Source organism: Meleagris gallopavo, chromosome 28 (assembly GCF_905368555.1).
Source record: "Meleagris gallopavo chromosome 28, MGAL_WU_HG_1.1, whole genome shotgun sequence".
Lineage (NCBI taxonomy): Eukaryota > Metazoa > Chordata > Aves > Galliformes > Phasianidae > Meleagris > Meleagris gallopavo.
Window position 1 is genome coordinate 1,231,334 of NC_139431.1, and position 16,600 is coordinate 1,247,933.

Genomic DNA, 16,600 nt, shown 5'->3' on the forward strand with positions numbered 1-16,600 from the left:
CCCAACCCCACCGCCCCTCACCCCAGGCGGGGGGGGGGGGGGATTCTGTCTGTCCTTTGGTCGTCCTCAATTTCTCTGCTGTAATCCAGGCGTTAATCCCTGCCCTGCACCCCCCCCCCCCCCGGTGCTCAGCAGTGGTGCGGTGGGGAGGGCTTGGGGTGGGGGGGGGGCAATGCCGGGTGCTGCAGCGCTGAGGTCCCCGTGCCCCACAGACCCCCCGTCCCCTTCCCCAGCACCGCAGTGGGTCCGGCAGTGCTGTGGGTGGGCACTCAGCCTCCGTGCCTCAGTTTCCCCACCGCTCCATGGCTGTGGGTTCAAGTGGTTCATTGCTGGGGAGGGGGGGCTACGAGCCCGTCCCCATCCGCGCCCCACAGCCCTTGTGGGCACTGCTCCCGTGTCCCCCCCACCATAAACCCCATCCACACGGCGATCCCCCAGCCTCATAACAGCGCACCAACGCCCACAGTGACCCCCCCACCCCCACAGTGACCCCCCCATCCTCACAGTGCCCCCCCCCACCACCCCACACCAACTCTTCATTCTCACAGAGCCCCTTACACCCCCCTCTCGTACCCACAGTGCCCCTCCCCCCAGCCCCGCAGTGACCCCCCCATCCCCACCAAGACCCCCCCCCCAGCCTCACTGGGGGGAGCTGGGAGAAACGAAACACGGGGATGCTGAGAGCTGCGAGCAGCCTGCATCCCTCCCCCGATCGCATCCCTCCCCCGATCGCATCCCACCCCCCATCCCTTGGGGCCGTTGGACATAGCCACTCCCCCCCCCACCCCGGGCCCGGTTCCCCGTTCCGTGGCGGCCCGTTTTGGGGCCGGGGGCTCCCGGGGCGGTGCGGTGCGGGCGGGAGGCGTTTAGGACCCAGCAGCCGGGCGGTGCGGGAGCATCTCTCGCCGCAGCGGCTCCAGCACCGGCCCCGGCTCCGAGCATCCCCGCCCGGCCCCGCTTCGGGCCCATGGAGCCCCCCCCGGTAGGTAACGGCAGAGCGATGCCCGGGGTGCGCGCGGTGTGGGGCGGGGGGGTCCCCGATGTGTGGTCGCTCAGGGAGGGGGCACCTCCTGCACCCTGATCCATGGCTGTGCTCGGGGATCCCCCCACACCCAGCGGAAGGGGAGACCCCCAGGGTGGGGACGGGAGGGTGGGGGGCACCGGAAGGCCCCCCCCGGTCCCTGCTCACCCCGCGGTGCCAATGCAGCTTTTTGTGGGGGGTGGGACCCACCGGGGAGGGGCAGAGGTGCGGGGTTACCTGCGGCCCTCCAAGAGCAGAGGGGTCCCCGGGGTGGTCCTGGTGCTGCCCCACGTGGTCCCTGGGGTCTGGGTAAAAATGCAGCATTTGGGGATGAAACCACGGAGTTTGGGGGTTTTAGCCCCAGAATCTCTCATTTTTTAAGGCAGAAGGATTTTCCTTGGAGAAAAAAAAAAGGGGGGTTGGGAGGGGTCTTAATGCAGGGTTTCACAAGTGTGCTGGGGACAAGGGGGGGTTGCACCTGGGAGCCACGGCGGAGCTGTGACCCCGCCTGGGGTCTCGTGGGGCCCGTTTGCCCCATTGTCCCCGTTGTGCCACCCCTCCGTGCCCCCCGCTGACAGCTCCCCTTCCCCACAGCCCCACAGCTCTGCCCGGTGGAGAGGAGCAGGGAGATGAGCGGTGCTGGGGGGCACCCCTGGGTGCGCTGAGCACCTCAGGACCCACCCCGCAGCGGGGCAGCAGCAGCCATAGGGCCATCGGAGCACCCAGCGATGCCCCACAGCCCCGCACTGTCAGCCCCAAGGATGGGCGATGGGCCACAACATGGAGCCCTCCCTGCCCGCCCTATGGGGCTGGAACGGCTCTAGGGCAGCGCGGGCGCTCCAACCCTCTCCGGGCCCCATGCCCCCCAACGGCACGGCCGACAGCAAGCCCAAAGACGTGGCTTCCAGATCGGTGGGGCTCTTCTTCATGCTGCTCATCGACCTGACGGCCATCGTGGGCAACGCGGCCGTGATGACCGTCATCGTGAAGACGCCGGCGCTGCGCAAGTTCGTCTTCGTCTTCCATCTCTGCCTGGTGGATTTCCTGGCAGCCCTCACCCTGATGCCGTTGGAGATGCTGGCGGGTTCGGCTGTGTTCGACAGCCCCGTGCTGGGCGAGGCCATGTGCCGCGTCTACCTGTTCCTCAGCGTCTGCTTCATCAGCATGTGCATCCTCTCCATCTCCACCATCAACGTGGAGCGCTATTACTACGTCGTGCACCCCATGCGCTACGAGGTGCGGATGACGGTGGGCTTGGTGGTCTGCGTGCTGGTGGGCGTCTGGCTGAAGGCTGTGGCCACGTCGCTGGTCCCCGTGCTGGGCTGGTTGTCCCCCGACCGCCCCCCGCCCGCCGGCCGCGGCTGCTCCCTGCAATGGAGCCGCGGTCCGTACTGCAAGTTCTTCGTGGTCTTCTTCGCCACTTTCTACTTCCTCCTGCCCCTCCTCATCATCGTGGTGGTTTACTGCAGCATGTTCAAGGTGGCTCGGGTGGCCGCCATGCACCACGGCCCGCTGCCCACCTGGATGGAGACCCCGCGCCGGCGCTCCGAGTCGCTCAGCAGCCGTTCCACCATGGTGACAACCTCGGGTGCCCCCCGCACCACCCCGCAGAGGACGTTCGGTGGGGGCAAAGCGGCCGCCATCCTGCTGGCCGTGGGCGGCCAGTTTCTTTTCTGCTGGTTGCCCTACTTCTCCTTCCACCTCTACACGGCCCTCAGCGCCCAACCCTTGGCTGGGCCGGCGGCCGAGACCGTGGTCACCTGGCTGGGCTACTTCTGCTTTACCTCCAATCCTTTCTTCTACGGGTGCCTCAACCGGCAGATCCGCGGCGAGCTGGGCCGGCTCCTCACCTGCTTCTTCAAGCAGCCTCCCGAGGAGGACCTGCGTCTGCCCAGCCGCGAAGGCTCCATCGAGGAGAACTTCCTGCAGTTCCTACAGGGCACCGGCTGCCCCGCCGAGCCCCCGCCGCCCCTCGACACCCCCAGCCCCAAGCGGGACCCGGCGCCCATCGATTTCCGCATCCCGGGGCAGGTCGGGGAGGATGCGGGCGAGGGGACGGAGCGGAGTGGTGGGGATGGGCTGTGCGTGCCGGCGGCCATCGTGCCCAAAGCGGAGCTGTAGCGTCGTCCTCGTGGCTCCGGGTGCAAACACGGCTGTAAGGGCAGAACGGTGTGGGTGCATCGATGTGGGACGCGGGGGGAGGGGGGGGGCGGGGATGGGGGTTTGGTGGCCTCGGGTGGGGTCCTCCTCGTTGGGTTGGGGTCTCCACGTTGGGTTGGGGCTCAGCGTTGGGTTAGGGTCTCCACGTTGGGGTTGGGGTTTGAGCACCAGGGTTGGGGTCTGGGCCCCCACAGGGCCGGTTCTGTGCCCTGAACCCCCACCCGTGGGTGCCCAGCTCTTCTGGGACCCACGTGGGGGTGGGAGGGGTTTGTGGGGCTCGGTGTGGGGAAGGGGCTGCGGCTTTGGGATGGGCGCAGAAGTTCTCCTTGGGAAAGGTGCCCCGCCCCCCGCCCTGCACGGCCCCGGGACCGCAAAGTGTCGGATCGTGGCACCCCCAACTCAGGGCTGGGGCGGGTAGACCCCCCCAGTAACCTCAAGACTACAACTCCCATCACGCCCCGCCGCACCGAGGCGGAAGTGCCGCGAGCCCCTCTACATCCCGTCGGGCACTGCTGCACCGAGGCGGAAGTGACGCGCTCCTCCCAGCTCCCATCATGCATCGCTGTACCGTGGCGGAAGCGGCTCGCTACTCCCACTCCCATCATGCCCCGCCGCATCGAGGCGGAAGCGACGCTCTCCTCCCGCTCCCATCATGCACCGCCGCACCGAGGCGGAAGTGCTGCTCCCAGCAGGCCGCGCGCGGGCGGCGCTTCCCGGCGTGCCCCGCGGGTAACGGTCGCGGCGGGCGGATATCCGGCGCCGCCTGCGGGAGCCGCCCCGGCTGAGGGAGAGGCGCGGTTCGGCTCCGCTCCGGCCCTTCTCTTCTCGCTCCGTTCCTGCCCGGTCCCGGCCCGGCGGCCGCCGCCCCGCCGCCGCCATGGGCTGCACGCTGAGCGCCGAGGACAAAGCGGCGGTGGAACGGAGCAAAATGATCGACCGCAACTTACGGGAGGACGGCGAGAAGGCGGCCAAGGAGGTGAAGCTGCTGCTGCTGGGTGAGGAGCGCCGGGCCGCGGGGGGATCCGGGACGGCGCCGCGGGGACCGAGCGATCCGTGGCCCTTCGGAGTCCCCGGCAGCGCCGTGCGGCCGTGTGGCAACGCTGCCCGGGGCGGCGTTTCGAGGCGCGGCCGTTCCCGGGCTGTGGGCCGCCGTTCCCCGTTGCTGTGCTCGGCTCGGCCCGGCCCCGCTGCTCCGCGCGGCCGCTCCCGGTGCGCTGTTCGATAGCGGAGCGACGGGCCCGGTGCGCCCCGTTCTGCTTAATGGTACTTCTGCTTTCCGAGCGCCGCTCCTCCCGTCAGCGCTGCGTTTCCCCGTTCGTTGCGTTCTCTCTTGGGGGTTTTGCGGTGGTCGGCGCAGCGCTTTGTTCTCGGGGGCTTCGCTCTGTTTTGAACAAGGCCGCGTGTTGTCCGGGCAGAGCAGCGCTGCTTTGGTGTCTGCAGGGCCGGTTGTTTCCTCGGGGCCGTTTGGGGGCTGTCTGACCTCATCAGCGGGTGGAGGAGGTGAGGGAGCATCCAGGAGGCAGACGGAGATCCATGAACACAGAGCTCAGGTGGGGCTCGGGAGGCACAGCAGCACAGCAGGGCGCTTTGGGCTCCGGGTGCCTTTGGAAACATCTCTGCTGTGCTTTTTGGGTTATTCCAGAGGAGCTCAATGAGTAATGGGACACAGTGTGACACCGGGCTCTGTATTGTGTTTCACTTGAGGAACAGCCGCTCAGATCAGGTTCACACCTGGCCCTTGTTCTCAAGCCAGCTTTCAATCCTTCCCCTCAGTTCTGTGGCCATCCGAGGGCTGGTGCTCCCCTGACGTGTGGGCAAAGCGGGGCAGCTGACTGCCGGAGGAACAACCAGCCTTCAGTGCCACGGCACGGAGCGGATGGAAAAGTTCCTGAGCTTTTTCCATTGTTTGAGCAAGCGTTTTTCTTCGGGCCGTGGTACTGAGATGCCCTGGATAAGCCGTGTCTCGTGTCATTAAGTTGTTGTTGGAGCCCATGCGGCGCTTTATGTAACCAGAGCAGCGCTCGCTGTTGTGCTGATGCAGTGAAGTCGAGCAGAAATGTATTTCTTTAGAGCGAAACTTTGGGCACCACCCGGAGCTGTGGCCTCGTTTTGGCTGAGCAGAGCGATGGAGGTGAGGGGAGTGCTTACACGCAGTGCTGAGGGCACGGGAGTGCTGCGTGTATGGGCAGGGCTGCCTGCAGCCCATTCTGAGCCCCATCCTGTGCTGAACGCAGCCTGGTTTCTCTGTTTGCCCCCGGGCCAACACAGCTCTGCAGGCAGCAGCACCTCAGTGTAGGAACCTGTGGGGTTTTCCAGCTGGGATGAGCACAGGTGCTCACCTCGGTGCCGTCCTGCCCTCTGTCCTTGTTGTGCAGTGCCGTGTGTGAGGTGGAGGCACGTGGTGCAGCAGTTGGTTGGGGTTTGGATGCTCCGTGCAGTTATCCCAAAGGGACAAAAATAATGAAAATCCAGCATTTCTGCTCACGTAGCTTTAATCTGCAGCACTGCCTGAGCAAACAGCAAACTTGGCCGCTGCTGGCTCCCTCTGCTCTTCCTGAAGCCCCCTCCCACCCTTCTTGCCCACGCTCACCATGAGCTGCTGTCACCTTTTGTTCCCAGCAGCCGATGCTGTCTCTGGTTTCATGTTTTCTCAGTTGCTGTTTGCATCACCTTCTCTCCCCACTGCGCAAACAGTGAGCTGAGAGCTGGGGGTGACGTCCTGCAGCTCTGCTTTGGGCTCCGTAGGAACTCAAATGCTGTCACCTCCATCAGCATCCCCTGCTGTCAGCGTTGCTGCCCTGCGTGATGTGGCTGTAAGTCATGTTTGAGCTTTGATTTGGTTCTGGCCGTGGAGGAAAGCAGCTGTGGGTTGATTTGTTGGGTTGTTAAAACAAAAAACAAAAAGCAGAAGGCAAAAGTTGGGAGGCAGCACCAAAGCACGTGAATCCCTCCAAGTGCAGGCAGCCCCAGAACAGCCTGGAGCTGTGAGTGTGGGGCTGGGGAGGAGAAGGGGAGGAATGAAGCTCAGGTGAGCTCTGTGTAACCCGCTTGGTGGTGGTGTGGTGGCATAATTACCTCTGATGGCTTTTTGTCGCTCGGCTGGTGTGGGCTGAGGGGCAGAGGAGGGCTGTGGTTGTGCTGCTGGAACCACGGGGGTGGGGAAAACCCACAACAGTCTGCAGCTTCCCCTACAACAGCTGAACAGCAGGGAGGTGGCGTGGGGAGAAGCGTGGGGTCTGTGCTCCTGCCAGGGCTGTGGGGTTTGTTTGGGTGAAGGGATCAGCACCCTCCAACTTCTGTACAAGGTGTATGGGGGGCTCAGCTTTAAATGTTTCCTGTTCTTGTTCCCTGCTCGTGTTTCTCCAGCAGCCCTAAAGGGGGGATGTGCTTTGTGTGCTGGTTGTCTCCTCCCTAAGGCGTGAAGGGGAGGAGGTAAATGAAATGGAATTTCGCTGTTCTTAGAAGCTGAATCCTTTGCTTTCCAGACATGGGAGTGTTTTGTCACGATGGGCTCCAACCTGGCAACGCCTCAGCCTCAACTGAAGGCAAATGGCTTTGAAATGGCACCGTGTGCCCGGAGCAGCATCCCTGCTGTCTGCTGTCACCAAGGGGATGGGTGAACCCACAGCCAGAGCAGAGCAGCGGGCACAGAAAGGACATTGCCTGCAGCGGAGGGGCTGTGTGTCCCCAAAGGAGCAGAGCCTTCTTGAGCCGTGTTTGGGGGGTGGAGGTGTGACCCAGCAGTGCACGCCGTGTGTCTGACACCCCGCCAGGCCCAGGAGCCGCCTCACATCGGCTCTCTGTGATCACTGAGAGCTGTCAAAACATTGCACTGCTTGTTTGCTTTGCGGCTCGCTCGGAGGAAACGCTCCTTCAGCATCAAAATGACCTTGTGGGACGATGGGGAGCTTTCTGTTGTCATTGAACACAGCAGAAGGAATCCTGGTCAGCACCTGGGGTGCGCTGGGAGAGCTGGTGGTGCCCTTAGTCGGTCCCAGGCGGCCGTGGCCCCTTCCCAGGGCTCAGTTTGACACAGCTCAGCACTCAATGGGCCGTTTGTGTTGGCTGTTGTGTAACTGCACGGACAGCAGGCACTGTGTGTGCTGCGTCCCCGTGTCCTCACAGCTCCACCAGCTCAGGGGGGTCCGGGGGAGAAGCAGGGATGAGCAAATGAGATGAGAATGAGAACGCATCGCTGCCAGCTGCCCTTCTTTCCTGCGTGTCTGATGATCTTAAAGGAGCTCCCTCTCCCAGCGGAGCTCCCTGTGCTGGCGGTGGGGCGGCTCTGTGTCACCACACCGTGTGTGTGTGTGTGTGCTGTGGTTTTGTGTGTGAGTCACATCACCAAATGCAGCTCAGCATCACCCTTCTGTGCCTGCAGCACACCCAGCCCCGGGGCCGAGTCCTGCAGCTGCTGAGTGCAAATCGTGTGCACCGCAATTCAATGGGGCGCAGGAAAATGTGTGGCAGGAGCTCCTTGCTGTGCAGGTGGGAGCTCAGCCCCCCCCCGCCCCCCAGAGCTGTGCTGAGGCCCGGCAGCCAGCTGTGTGCTGGGAAATGGCAGAGGGTAGAAGCTGGGAAGCAACGTGGTGCTGTGGGTGTGCCGTAGCCCTGGTGTGGTTGGAGCAGGAAGCCGGGCTCTGCTCTCCTGCTGCTGACTCAAGCAGCTGAGTTGCCTCTGCAGGCCTGGACAGGTCTGTTCTGAGTGTTGTGCTGCAGCTCTGGGGAGGTCCCGGCTCGGGTTGCTCTGTGGGAGTGGGTGAGGGTCCTTGCCAACCCCTTGTGGGGTTTGGTGTTCCTTCTCTGACACAGTAACACATTTCTGGGCTTTCATATCTTCAGCTGCTCCACCTGGGTCAGTGAGAGCAGTTTGTGCAGCTCTGCTTCCCTCCCACACCGCAGGGGTTGCTCCGAATTGGGCTCTCTGTACGGACAGCCTGAGAGCTGTGGCTGCACTCGGCTGCTCGTTGGGGGCACTGCTTCCATCTCTCTCTGTCAGAGAAATCTGCACCCCAGTTTTTTTGCCTTGCAGCCGTTCCCTGCTGTCCCTGCCCTGCTGCACGGTTGGCAGCGTGCTCTGGGGACTCCACGTTTCTTTTGGAGCAGGTGAACGCTCACAGTGTCAGCATCTGTAAGCGAAACCAGGGGATGATGGCAGCCAGGCCATCACCCCAAATCCTGCAGCCCCCCAGCTGGGAGCACCCAGGGGCAGCCTGCCTTTGTTCCTGCCTTCCTCCTGCTTGCTAACTGCAGTTTGTTTGTGCTTTTCAGGTGCTGGGGAGTCTGGCAAAAGCACCATCGTGAAGCAGATGAAGTAAGTGAGGGTGCAGCGTTGAGCTGCATTGCCGTGCAGGGCGAAGCAATGCTCTGCTGCCCTTCTGCTTTGGCTTAGGAATGACAGCTTGGTTTTCTTCCAGGATTATTCACGAGGACGGCTACTCGGAGGAAGAATGCAAACAATATAAAGTGGTTGTCTACAGCAATACTATCCAGTCCATCATTGCCATCATAAGAGCCATGGGAAGGTTAAAGATAGACTTTGGGGAAGTTGCCAGAGCAGTAAGTACTTCACTGATTTCCCTTAGTCTGTGCTCCAAATTGTGTTAATGAGCGTGGCTCTCACAGTGGGGCTGTGTTTGCCACAAGGTGCAGCAGTGGGAGACTTCATCATCTGATCTCATCATCATCATCCTCAGCAGAGGATGTTGAGTTTAGATCAAGGTAGGTGAGCTGACAGGAGGAGCGTTTCTGAGATCCTTGCAGCGTGCAGGGAAGAAGCTTCAGATTCAAAGGGAGAGAAAAGAGTTGGGAGTGAGAGAACAGAGCACAGTTGCAGTGCTCAACACAAACCACAAAGGAAAAAATGTCCCTGTAGCAGCTCGTGTTGCAGCAGCAGGACAGAAGCAGAGCGTGGGGAGCTTCAGGTGGTCCTGCAGCGTGCAGGGCTGTCTGTGTGCCACGTCCACAGCCTGCTTTGTGAGCCTGTAGAGATGTGAGGTCTCACATCGAGTCTCAGAGCAGAATTTTGCAGACTCCCCAGCACGTAAAAGCACAAACAACGTGCTGAGGTGGGGGCAAACAGCAGAATCCCGATCGATGCGTGCCGTCTCGTGATGAAACGCTCGATTAGGAAATCGGGCTCCTTCGTCTCTCAGCTATTGCAGCAATCTTTAAACTTGTAAGCAGTTCTGATTCCCTTTTTAATCTCCCCCCTCTCCCTGCAGGATGATGCCCGCCAGCTGTTCGTGTTGGCTGGAAGTGCAGAGGAGGGGGTGATGACGGCCGAGCTGGCTGGAGTGATCAAGAGGCTGTGGCGGGATGCTGGGGTGCAGGCCTGCTTCAGCAGATCCAGGGAGTACCAGCTGAACGACTCTGCCTCCTAGTAAGAGACCTCCTGGGCCCTTCCCATGGGCTGGGGGTGGTGGGCAGGCAGGAACTGCTCTCTGCCTGCAGGCGCAGCTTGGCTGTGAGTGATGTGACGACCAGCGTGAGGAGGGCAGCTGCTGCTTCTGTACCAAAGCAGTTCCTGTCTCTGTTCAACAATTTCTAACCAAAACAGCTGTTGCTTGCTTCTTTTTGGCAAAAGCTGCGTGTTTGCTGCTTTGTAAACCCAGGAAGAAGGGTGGCTGTGGGTCAGTTGTGCTTCCTGGTGGCTGCCTGAATGCTCTCATGGTTTGGCCAAGTTTTAAGCCTCTGAGAAATTAGTTTGGAAATGCTTTGTAGAAACCTTCAGATGAGTCACAGCTCGGTTCCCTGCAGGCTCTGGCTGCGCAGAGCACATTTGCAGCTTGAAAATAAGCAAGAATACTTCTGAAACTGTAACACCTCAGCAGAGGTTGTTGAGTTTAGATCAAGGTAGGTGAGCTGACAGGAGGAGCGTTTCTGAGATCCTTGCAGCGTGCAGGGAAGAAGCTTCAGATTCAAAGGGAGAAAAAAGAGTCGGGAGTGAGAGAACAGATTCAATAGGAAGATTTGGGGGAGAAGAGGAAAGCTGGAGGGCTCTGTGTTGGACCTTGGGCTGCTGTGGGGCTGCAGGGGGAAGGCACGGTGCAGAGTCCTGCTGTTGTGTGCTGGTGCTGAGCCTTGGAAGAGCTGCAGAGGGCGGGAGGCTGTCAGACTGCTTCTCAAGGACTGGCTGCTGTTAGAGGTGTGCTCCTGCATCGTGTCCCAGCTCTGTGGGCTGTGGGGGCTGTGCAGGGGCTGAACCCAGCACTGACCTGCTGTCAGTGGTCGTTCTGCTGTGTCAGGGTTTGCTTCTATCCAAAGCCTGCAGGAAGTTGCCTTCAATCAGCACTGTTTTCTGAGTCAGTCACTAAGCAACACAGCAGTTAGGAAATGCTGCAGAGCGCAGTGAGGAGCTGAGCTGCTTCTGCAGCACCCTGCCTTGCTAATGCACAGAGTGAGCAATCAGCTGAGCTGCTGCCCGGCGTGCAGCCCTGAGTGCCTCGTCTCTGCTGTTGCACCCTCAGCTCCCTCCCAGACACTGCAGTGTGGGTGCTGGCTTTTGTGCACCGTGCTCCCAAGGGTGCTTCACCTCTGCTCCTCTGCAGGGCTGAGGTCTCAGGGCTGGCAGCCTGCTCCCTTTTGGCGTGGCATCCCAGGCGTCTCAATCTGGCCTCCCCTCCTTGCTCTCAGGCTCTGCCTGCTGCTCTGCCCCAGTGCCAGGGGCAGCCACTCATAACCAGCACTTTGTAAGAATCTCTTGGAGCCATTTTTGGCTTTCAAAGAGCTCTTTTCAGCACTGAAAGGAAAAGTGACCCGGCTGTTAGGAAAGCACCGCCCTGTGCTCACGTGTGTGCATGGAATGGGGAGCTGTGCTGCACTCCCTACCTGGAAGCACTCACTGCAGAACGTTAGTGCTGCGGTGAGATGGATGGGGTGATGCCAGTGGGGATGGAGCCATGAATCCCAGCGCCCACAGCTGCTGACCCAGGGCCTGGGAAGGCTCAGAGCAGCAGCAGGGCAGACACGAGTCATGCTGTGGGCTTTCAGTCAGCATTCTGTGCTCAGAGCCTCATTTCAGGGCATAAAGGAAAGAAAACAAAAGAACGAAATGTGCCCTTCTTGCAAGCTTGTGTTGACCAGATGGTGTCAGAGCATGGGAAGTAGCTGGCTCTGCAAACATGAGGGTGCGAGGTTGGGGAGGCAGTGTTGCAACCTCAGCCTCCAGAGGAAGCCTGGTGGCAAAGGAGATTGCAGAAGGGCTGCCAGCAGTGCAGGGTGCTGTGTGGTTTGGGGTGATGCTGTTAGCAGGTTCCTGAAGCAATATTGTACAGCACTGCCTGCAGACCCTCGGACTGCGCCCAGCTGTGGGTGGTGAGTGCTCCAACCCACTGCAAGCTGCTTGGGTTTGATTGTGTGCCAGCAAGTCTGGATGTAGGGGGGGGCAGGAGGAGGCTGTGGCTGTGTGCTCTGGGCAGCCCTGACCACCTGCGTGTCCTCCCAGCAGCCACCATGGGGCACCTCTGGCTGTCAGCTGGCCTTGCTGATGGGTGTGAATGAACCTGCCTGGTCTTTATGCTGAATTTCTTCCTGCTGGCTCGTTTGATGCATCCTTGCCCTTTACAGCGAGCTGCTGGATTTATTGCTTTGCACTTTGATGCAAAAAAAAAAAAAAAAAAAAAAAAACAACCAAAACCCTTGACTGCTTTGAACTGCCCCAAGAGATAGCACTCTTGGCACAGCTCCTACAGCAGCAGCACCTCCTGCACTGCCCTGCTGCCCAGCACTGCTCCCAGCACACACTGCAAGGTCGTGGGGGGGGTGAAAAATTAAATCAACCCCCCTCCCCCGAGGGCAGACCCGTGGGACCTCGTGTCTGTTTGCTGCGTGTTTGAGGTCTGCGTTGTGGGCAGAGGATGAATACATTCAGTGATGACTTTCTTCTGCAGTTCATAAAAGATTCATAGCGAGAGCGCAGCCTAAAAAAAGCTCTCCTGGCGTTGTCTCTCCTGCTTTAGTTACCTGAACGACTTGGATAGAATATCCCAGCCGACCTACATTCCCACTCAGCAGGATGTGCTGCGCACCAGGGTGAAAACGACGGGCATTGTGGAGACACACTTCACCTTCAAGGACCTCTACTTCAAGTAAGGGAAGGGCATTGCATCCTCCGGGCTGCGGTGATTTCCTCGCTGCTGGGGGGGTTGGAGGAGGATCCACAGCCTCAGCAAAGCACCTCCTGAGCGCCGCTGCCTCCCCGTGTGCTGGCACTGCTCTCTGGTTTGACTTTTCTTTGCTTTCTTCTGTTCTTTCCAGCTGCTTTTATGTTGGACTCGCAGACACAGGTACTGGCTGCTTGTTCACAGGATCAGAACAGCAACAAAATACTAAAAGGGCACTGACTCCTGGCTGCTGAGTTTGAGCGTAACCCCTTTCTTTGAGGTGGGAGGTGAGGGCTGTCCCCGAGGCCCTGGGGCTGCTGTGTGCACACAGGAGTGCTGTGAGGGACTCCTGGCCCTCTGTGCCCCGTTCCTGGCCAGCTCCCAGCAGCGTCCATGTCAGCGTGACCCACAGAGCTCCCTGTAACCCTATAGCAGCTGCTGGAGTGCAGCTGAGCTCCCTGCCCTTAGCGCTTAGCCCTCCCTGCTGTGTGTCCCCCATCCCCTGGATGTAGGAGCACAGTGTTGTGGGTGAGTTTCCCCTCATCCTCTGGCCCTGTTTTCAAGCTGTTGTTGCTCCAAGCCTCTAAATAAGCATTTACTGGCTTGCTTTTAGCTTGTGTTTGAAAAGAGCTCTAGCAAAAATCCATGTGTTGCTTACAGAACGTGGTTTGCTTGCATGCCCTTTAGGAGAACAGTAGTGCTTTGGCTTCTATCATAACTTACAAATGGTTTTAGCAGAAGTGTTTTGCACCGTGGAGCTGTTTACGTGGCTGCTGGTTCATCCAGGGAAGGTTTGTCTTCCATCACGATGCACTGGGATGAGTTTCCAGCTGCAGTGTGCAGTGCTCTTTGAGAAATCATTGCCTGTGATGGACGGGGAGCCTGGTGGGGGGCAGCAGGCAGGCTTTCTTCAGCATCACAGCCCTTCTGGCTGCAAACGGGGGGCTGCTCCTTCCCTGCCCTCCCGGAGACACGAGGTGTCTGTCATGGAGGGATTTGCTCCACGAAGGATGGCGTGGAACGGGAGCTGCCGTCCCCCAGTGATGGAGCCTGGTGTTAAGGCTCAGCTGTTTGCAGCAGGCTGAGGTGGTCCAGGTGACTTGAATGTGGATCAGTTTGGGGCCGAGTTGCCAGGGGTGCCGTTTCCTTCCAGACGAATCCAGCCAACAGTTGTGCTGGATGGCAGGAGCTGAGCAAATAGCCTCTGTCTGTGCAGAGATCTTCCTCTTTCCTTCTGGGAAGCAGCGGGCATTTGCCTTAAATAGAAGCCTGGAGTTAGCAGAGCTGCTCGTGTGGCTCCCTGCTTTGACGTCACTGCGTTGTGTTCCTTTTGGCCCACGCTGCACGGTGCCCCTCTGGTCTGTGTGTTTGCTGTGATAACAAACCCATGCTTATGATTTCTGTGGCTCTTGGATACGTGATGGACTGGAAGGCGCAGGGCAGCCCTGTGTCTCAGCAGAGCAGAGTGCTGCTATCAGCCAAGGTGCTGCAGTGTTCTCATAGCTGGGAGCTCCTGCACTGCAGATTCGAACTGCAGCAGCTCACCTGTTTGTTTCTTTGTTTGCTTCCACACATAAGAGCGTTTCTTGACCTCACGATGTTTCTTTTACTCTGCTCTCAGCAGCAGTGTGCAGGTAGACAGCCCTGCTCCACACAAGCCTTTGTCAGGCTCAGTGTAAATGAACTGGAAGAGCTGATGTGAGTAGGTGTTTGGAGTCCAGTCAAGCAAACGGATTGTTGCTAAGGAAATGGGAGGCAGGGAACAAAACAAGCATGCCCCAGTGAATCAGCAGCTGATAGCTGAACCTCGAGTTGTTCTGCTGAAATGGCTCTGAAGAGAATCAGAGCCCGGTGGGGTGCTGAGGGAGGGGGCTCTGGGTTGCTCCCAAGCTGTGTGCCTGGTTTGCCCTGCGCCCTGTTGTCTGGAGGCCCTTCCATGAGCCTCCCCCAGCTCCTGCGTCAGGGCAGAGCTCTGCGTGGGCTCTCAGTCTGTGCTGTGCCTCTGCAGGATGTTTGATGTCGGCGGGCAGCGGTCGGAGCGGAAGAAATGGATCCACTGCTTTGAAGGTGTCACTGCAATCATCTTCTGTGTGGCCCTCAGCGATTATGACCTCGTCTTGGCCGAGGATGAAGAAATGGTACAGCATGGGGGGGTTGGGGAGGGGGGTCCCAGCGCCTGGCTGGTGGCCCTGGAGCTGGAAGCAGGCTCAGGCTGTGCTTGGTGCTGTAGTCTGGTCCTCGTAAAGCCTGTCTGCCCCCCGAATAACTCTGCACTGGTGCATTGCCCTCTTCCTTCCTTCTGCCTTTCAGAACCGGATGCACGAGAGCATGAAACTGTTTGACAGCATCTGTAACAACAAATGGTTCACAGACACGTCCATCATTCTTTTCCTGAACAAGAAGGACCTGTTTGAGGAGAAGATTAAGAAGAGCCCACTAACGATCTGCTACCCAGAGTACACAGGTGGGGGGGTGGGAGGGACGAGGACACAGGTGGGGATGGGCTCTCCTGTCTTCAGGCTCAGGTGGAGCCTCTGCAGTCGGGGGGCTCTGTCCCCTGGCGGGGGGGGCAGGGGGGCTCTGTCCCCTGGAGGGGGGGGCGGGGAGGGGGCTCTGTCCCCTGGGGGGGGGGGGGCGGGGAGGGGGCTCTGTCCCCTGGGGGGGGGGGGGGGCTCTGTCCCCTGGGGGGGGGGGCGGGGGCTGGGTGGCCCAGCCTGTATCTGTTCACCCAGGAGGATGTGGTGGTGCACAGCCCATGGGTTCTGATCCCTTCTGGGTCTCCTGGGGGGGGGGGGGTGTGAGGTGTGCAGCTGACACCTCGCCGAGCTGAGATCAACGGCTGGGAGCAGAGCTGAGGTTTGCAGGGAGGGGTTAACGGTGGATTTGGTTTGGAGCTGGATAAGGCAGATGGCTACGAGCAGCTTAAAAGATCCGTGTAAAAACTCTGTGCTGTTAACTGCTGGCTGAATCGAGGGACCTGATCTCTGCCAGGCTCCAACACGTACGAGGAGGCGGCTGCCTACATCCAGTGTCAGTTTGAGGACCTGAACAGGAGGAAAGACACCAAGGAGATCTACACGCACTTCACCTGCGCCACCGACACCAAGAACGTGCAGTTCGTCTTTGACGCCGTGACAGACGTCATCATTAAGAACAACCTGAAGGAGTGTGGGCTCTACTGAAGGTAAAGCAGAGCGGTTGGGGCTGGGCTGGGCTGTGCTGCTCCCTCTGACGCTCGCTGCTCTCCCTGCAGTTCTTAGGAGCACCCTTGGGAGAAGCAGACTTTGCTGCCTCGTGGGGACAGCGGCATGAGCGGGACCAGGGGGCTGAAAGCAGCATGCAGAATCGTCGCGTTCTTTAGCACAACCTTCTGTATTAGGGACCTTTGAATTGATAGGGGGTGTTGAGGTTGGGTCAGGGCAGAACAGCCCTCGTGGGACTCTGCGTCGCCCTGACGTCGTCTGGATGGCGTGACCCAAACGTGTACAGCTGTTGTGGAGTTGAGGTGCTGGGTTCCAGGCCTTCCATATGTAGCTTTCTCTCTTTCTTTGGTTACCAAACCACCACTAGTCTGTTTTTAAGGTGTTTTGTTTCGTTATTTTTTTCCATGGAGAAAACTATAACTTTACTAAACTGTCTTTCTTTCTTGGCAAAAGATTCTTGTTTTAAAAATAAAACCAACAGAAACTATCACTGATCTATGCACACGTGAGCAGATCGTGCCCGAAGCATTCCTCTTAGCAGGAACTCTCTGTTTTTAACACTCGCTGTGGTCAGAACTCGGTATCTCTGCCATGTCTCACGGGCCGCAGCGTGGGCCCGTTGTGCTGTGAGGTGTTACCCCGCTCTGCGTGGCTTTGGCCACGTGTTGGTGGCACGCAGTGAGGGCAGGAGCAGTGCTGATGGGTGAGCAGTGCTCGTGGTGAACCCACTGAGCTCTGCGCTGCTGGAGGCCGTGTGCTGCGCCGCAGCCTTTGTGCCCAGCGCTCTGTTTTTGGCAGTTTGGTGGAGGGCACGCCGTGTTCTGCATTTACCACGGCCTTTCTGTGCAGGGTCTGTATGGACAGCATGCCTTTACTCTGTATATGTGGTGCCAAATCCCCCTTTGCCATCGTTTTCCCCGTAGTAAGGTTCATACCCCCATCAGTCCATTTGCTGAACCATCACCTCGGGGCTCTTTCTCCCGGGTTGTCGTTGTGTACAGTTCTGATCTGTTGTAGCTGTTGGCAGTATTAAAATGGTGAGTGAACAGTTGGGTCCTTTCCTTCCTTTCTGCCTCGTTCTGCTGCTCTCCCTGCGCTGTGCTTGTTGGGTG

At 59.5% G+C, this 16,600-nt stretch overlaps 2 protein-coding genes across 2 annotated transcripts; both read left to right on the forward strand.

Moving 5' to 3' along the window:
* The first annotated feature begins 720 nt into the window (after nt 1–720).
* On the forward strand, nt 721–3,179 carry GPR61 (G protein-coupled receptor 61). Its single transcript, XM_085210545.1, has one exon. It carries the CDS (start codon nt 1,790–1,792, stop codon nt 3,140–3,142), a length of 1,353 nt encoding a protein of 450 aa, XP_085066671.1. The 5' UTR covers nt 721–1,789; the 3' UTR covers nt 3,143–3,179.
* A 718-nt stretch (nt 3,180–3,897) lies between these two features.
* GNAI3 (G protein subunit alpha i3) lies at nt 3,898–16,534 on the forward strand. Its single transcript, XM_085210548.1, has 9 exons — nt 3,898–4,176; nt 8,453–8,495; nt 8,599–8,740; nt 9,406–9,563; nt 12,142–12,270; nt 14,294–14,423; nt 14,596–14,749; nt 15,277–15,469; nt 15,539–16,534. The coding sequence occupies exons 1-8, from the start codon at nt 4,059–4,061 to the stop codon at nt 15,465–15,467; spliced, it is 1,065 nt and encodes a 354-aa protein (XP_085066674.1). The 5' UTR covers nt 3,898–4,058; the 3' UTR covers nt 15,468–15,469; nt 15,539–16,534.
* Nucleotides 16,535–16,600: the final 66 nt, after the last annotated feature.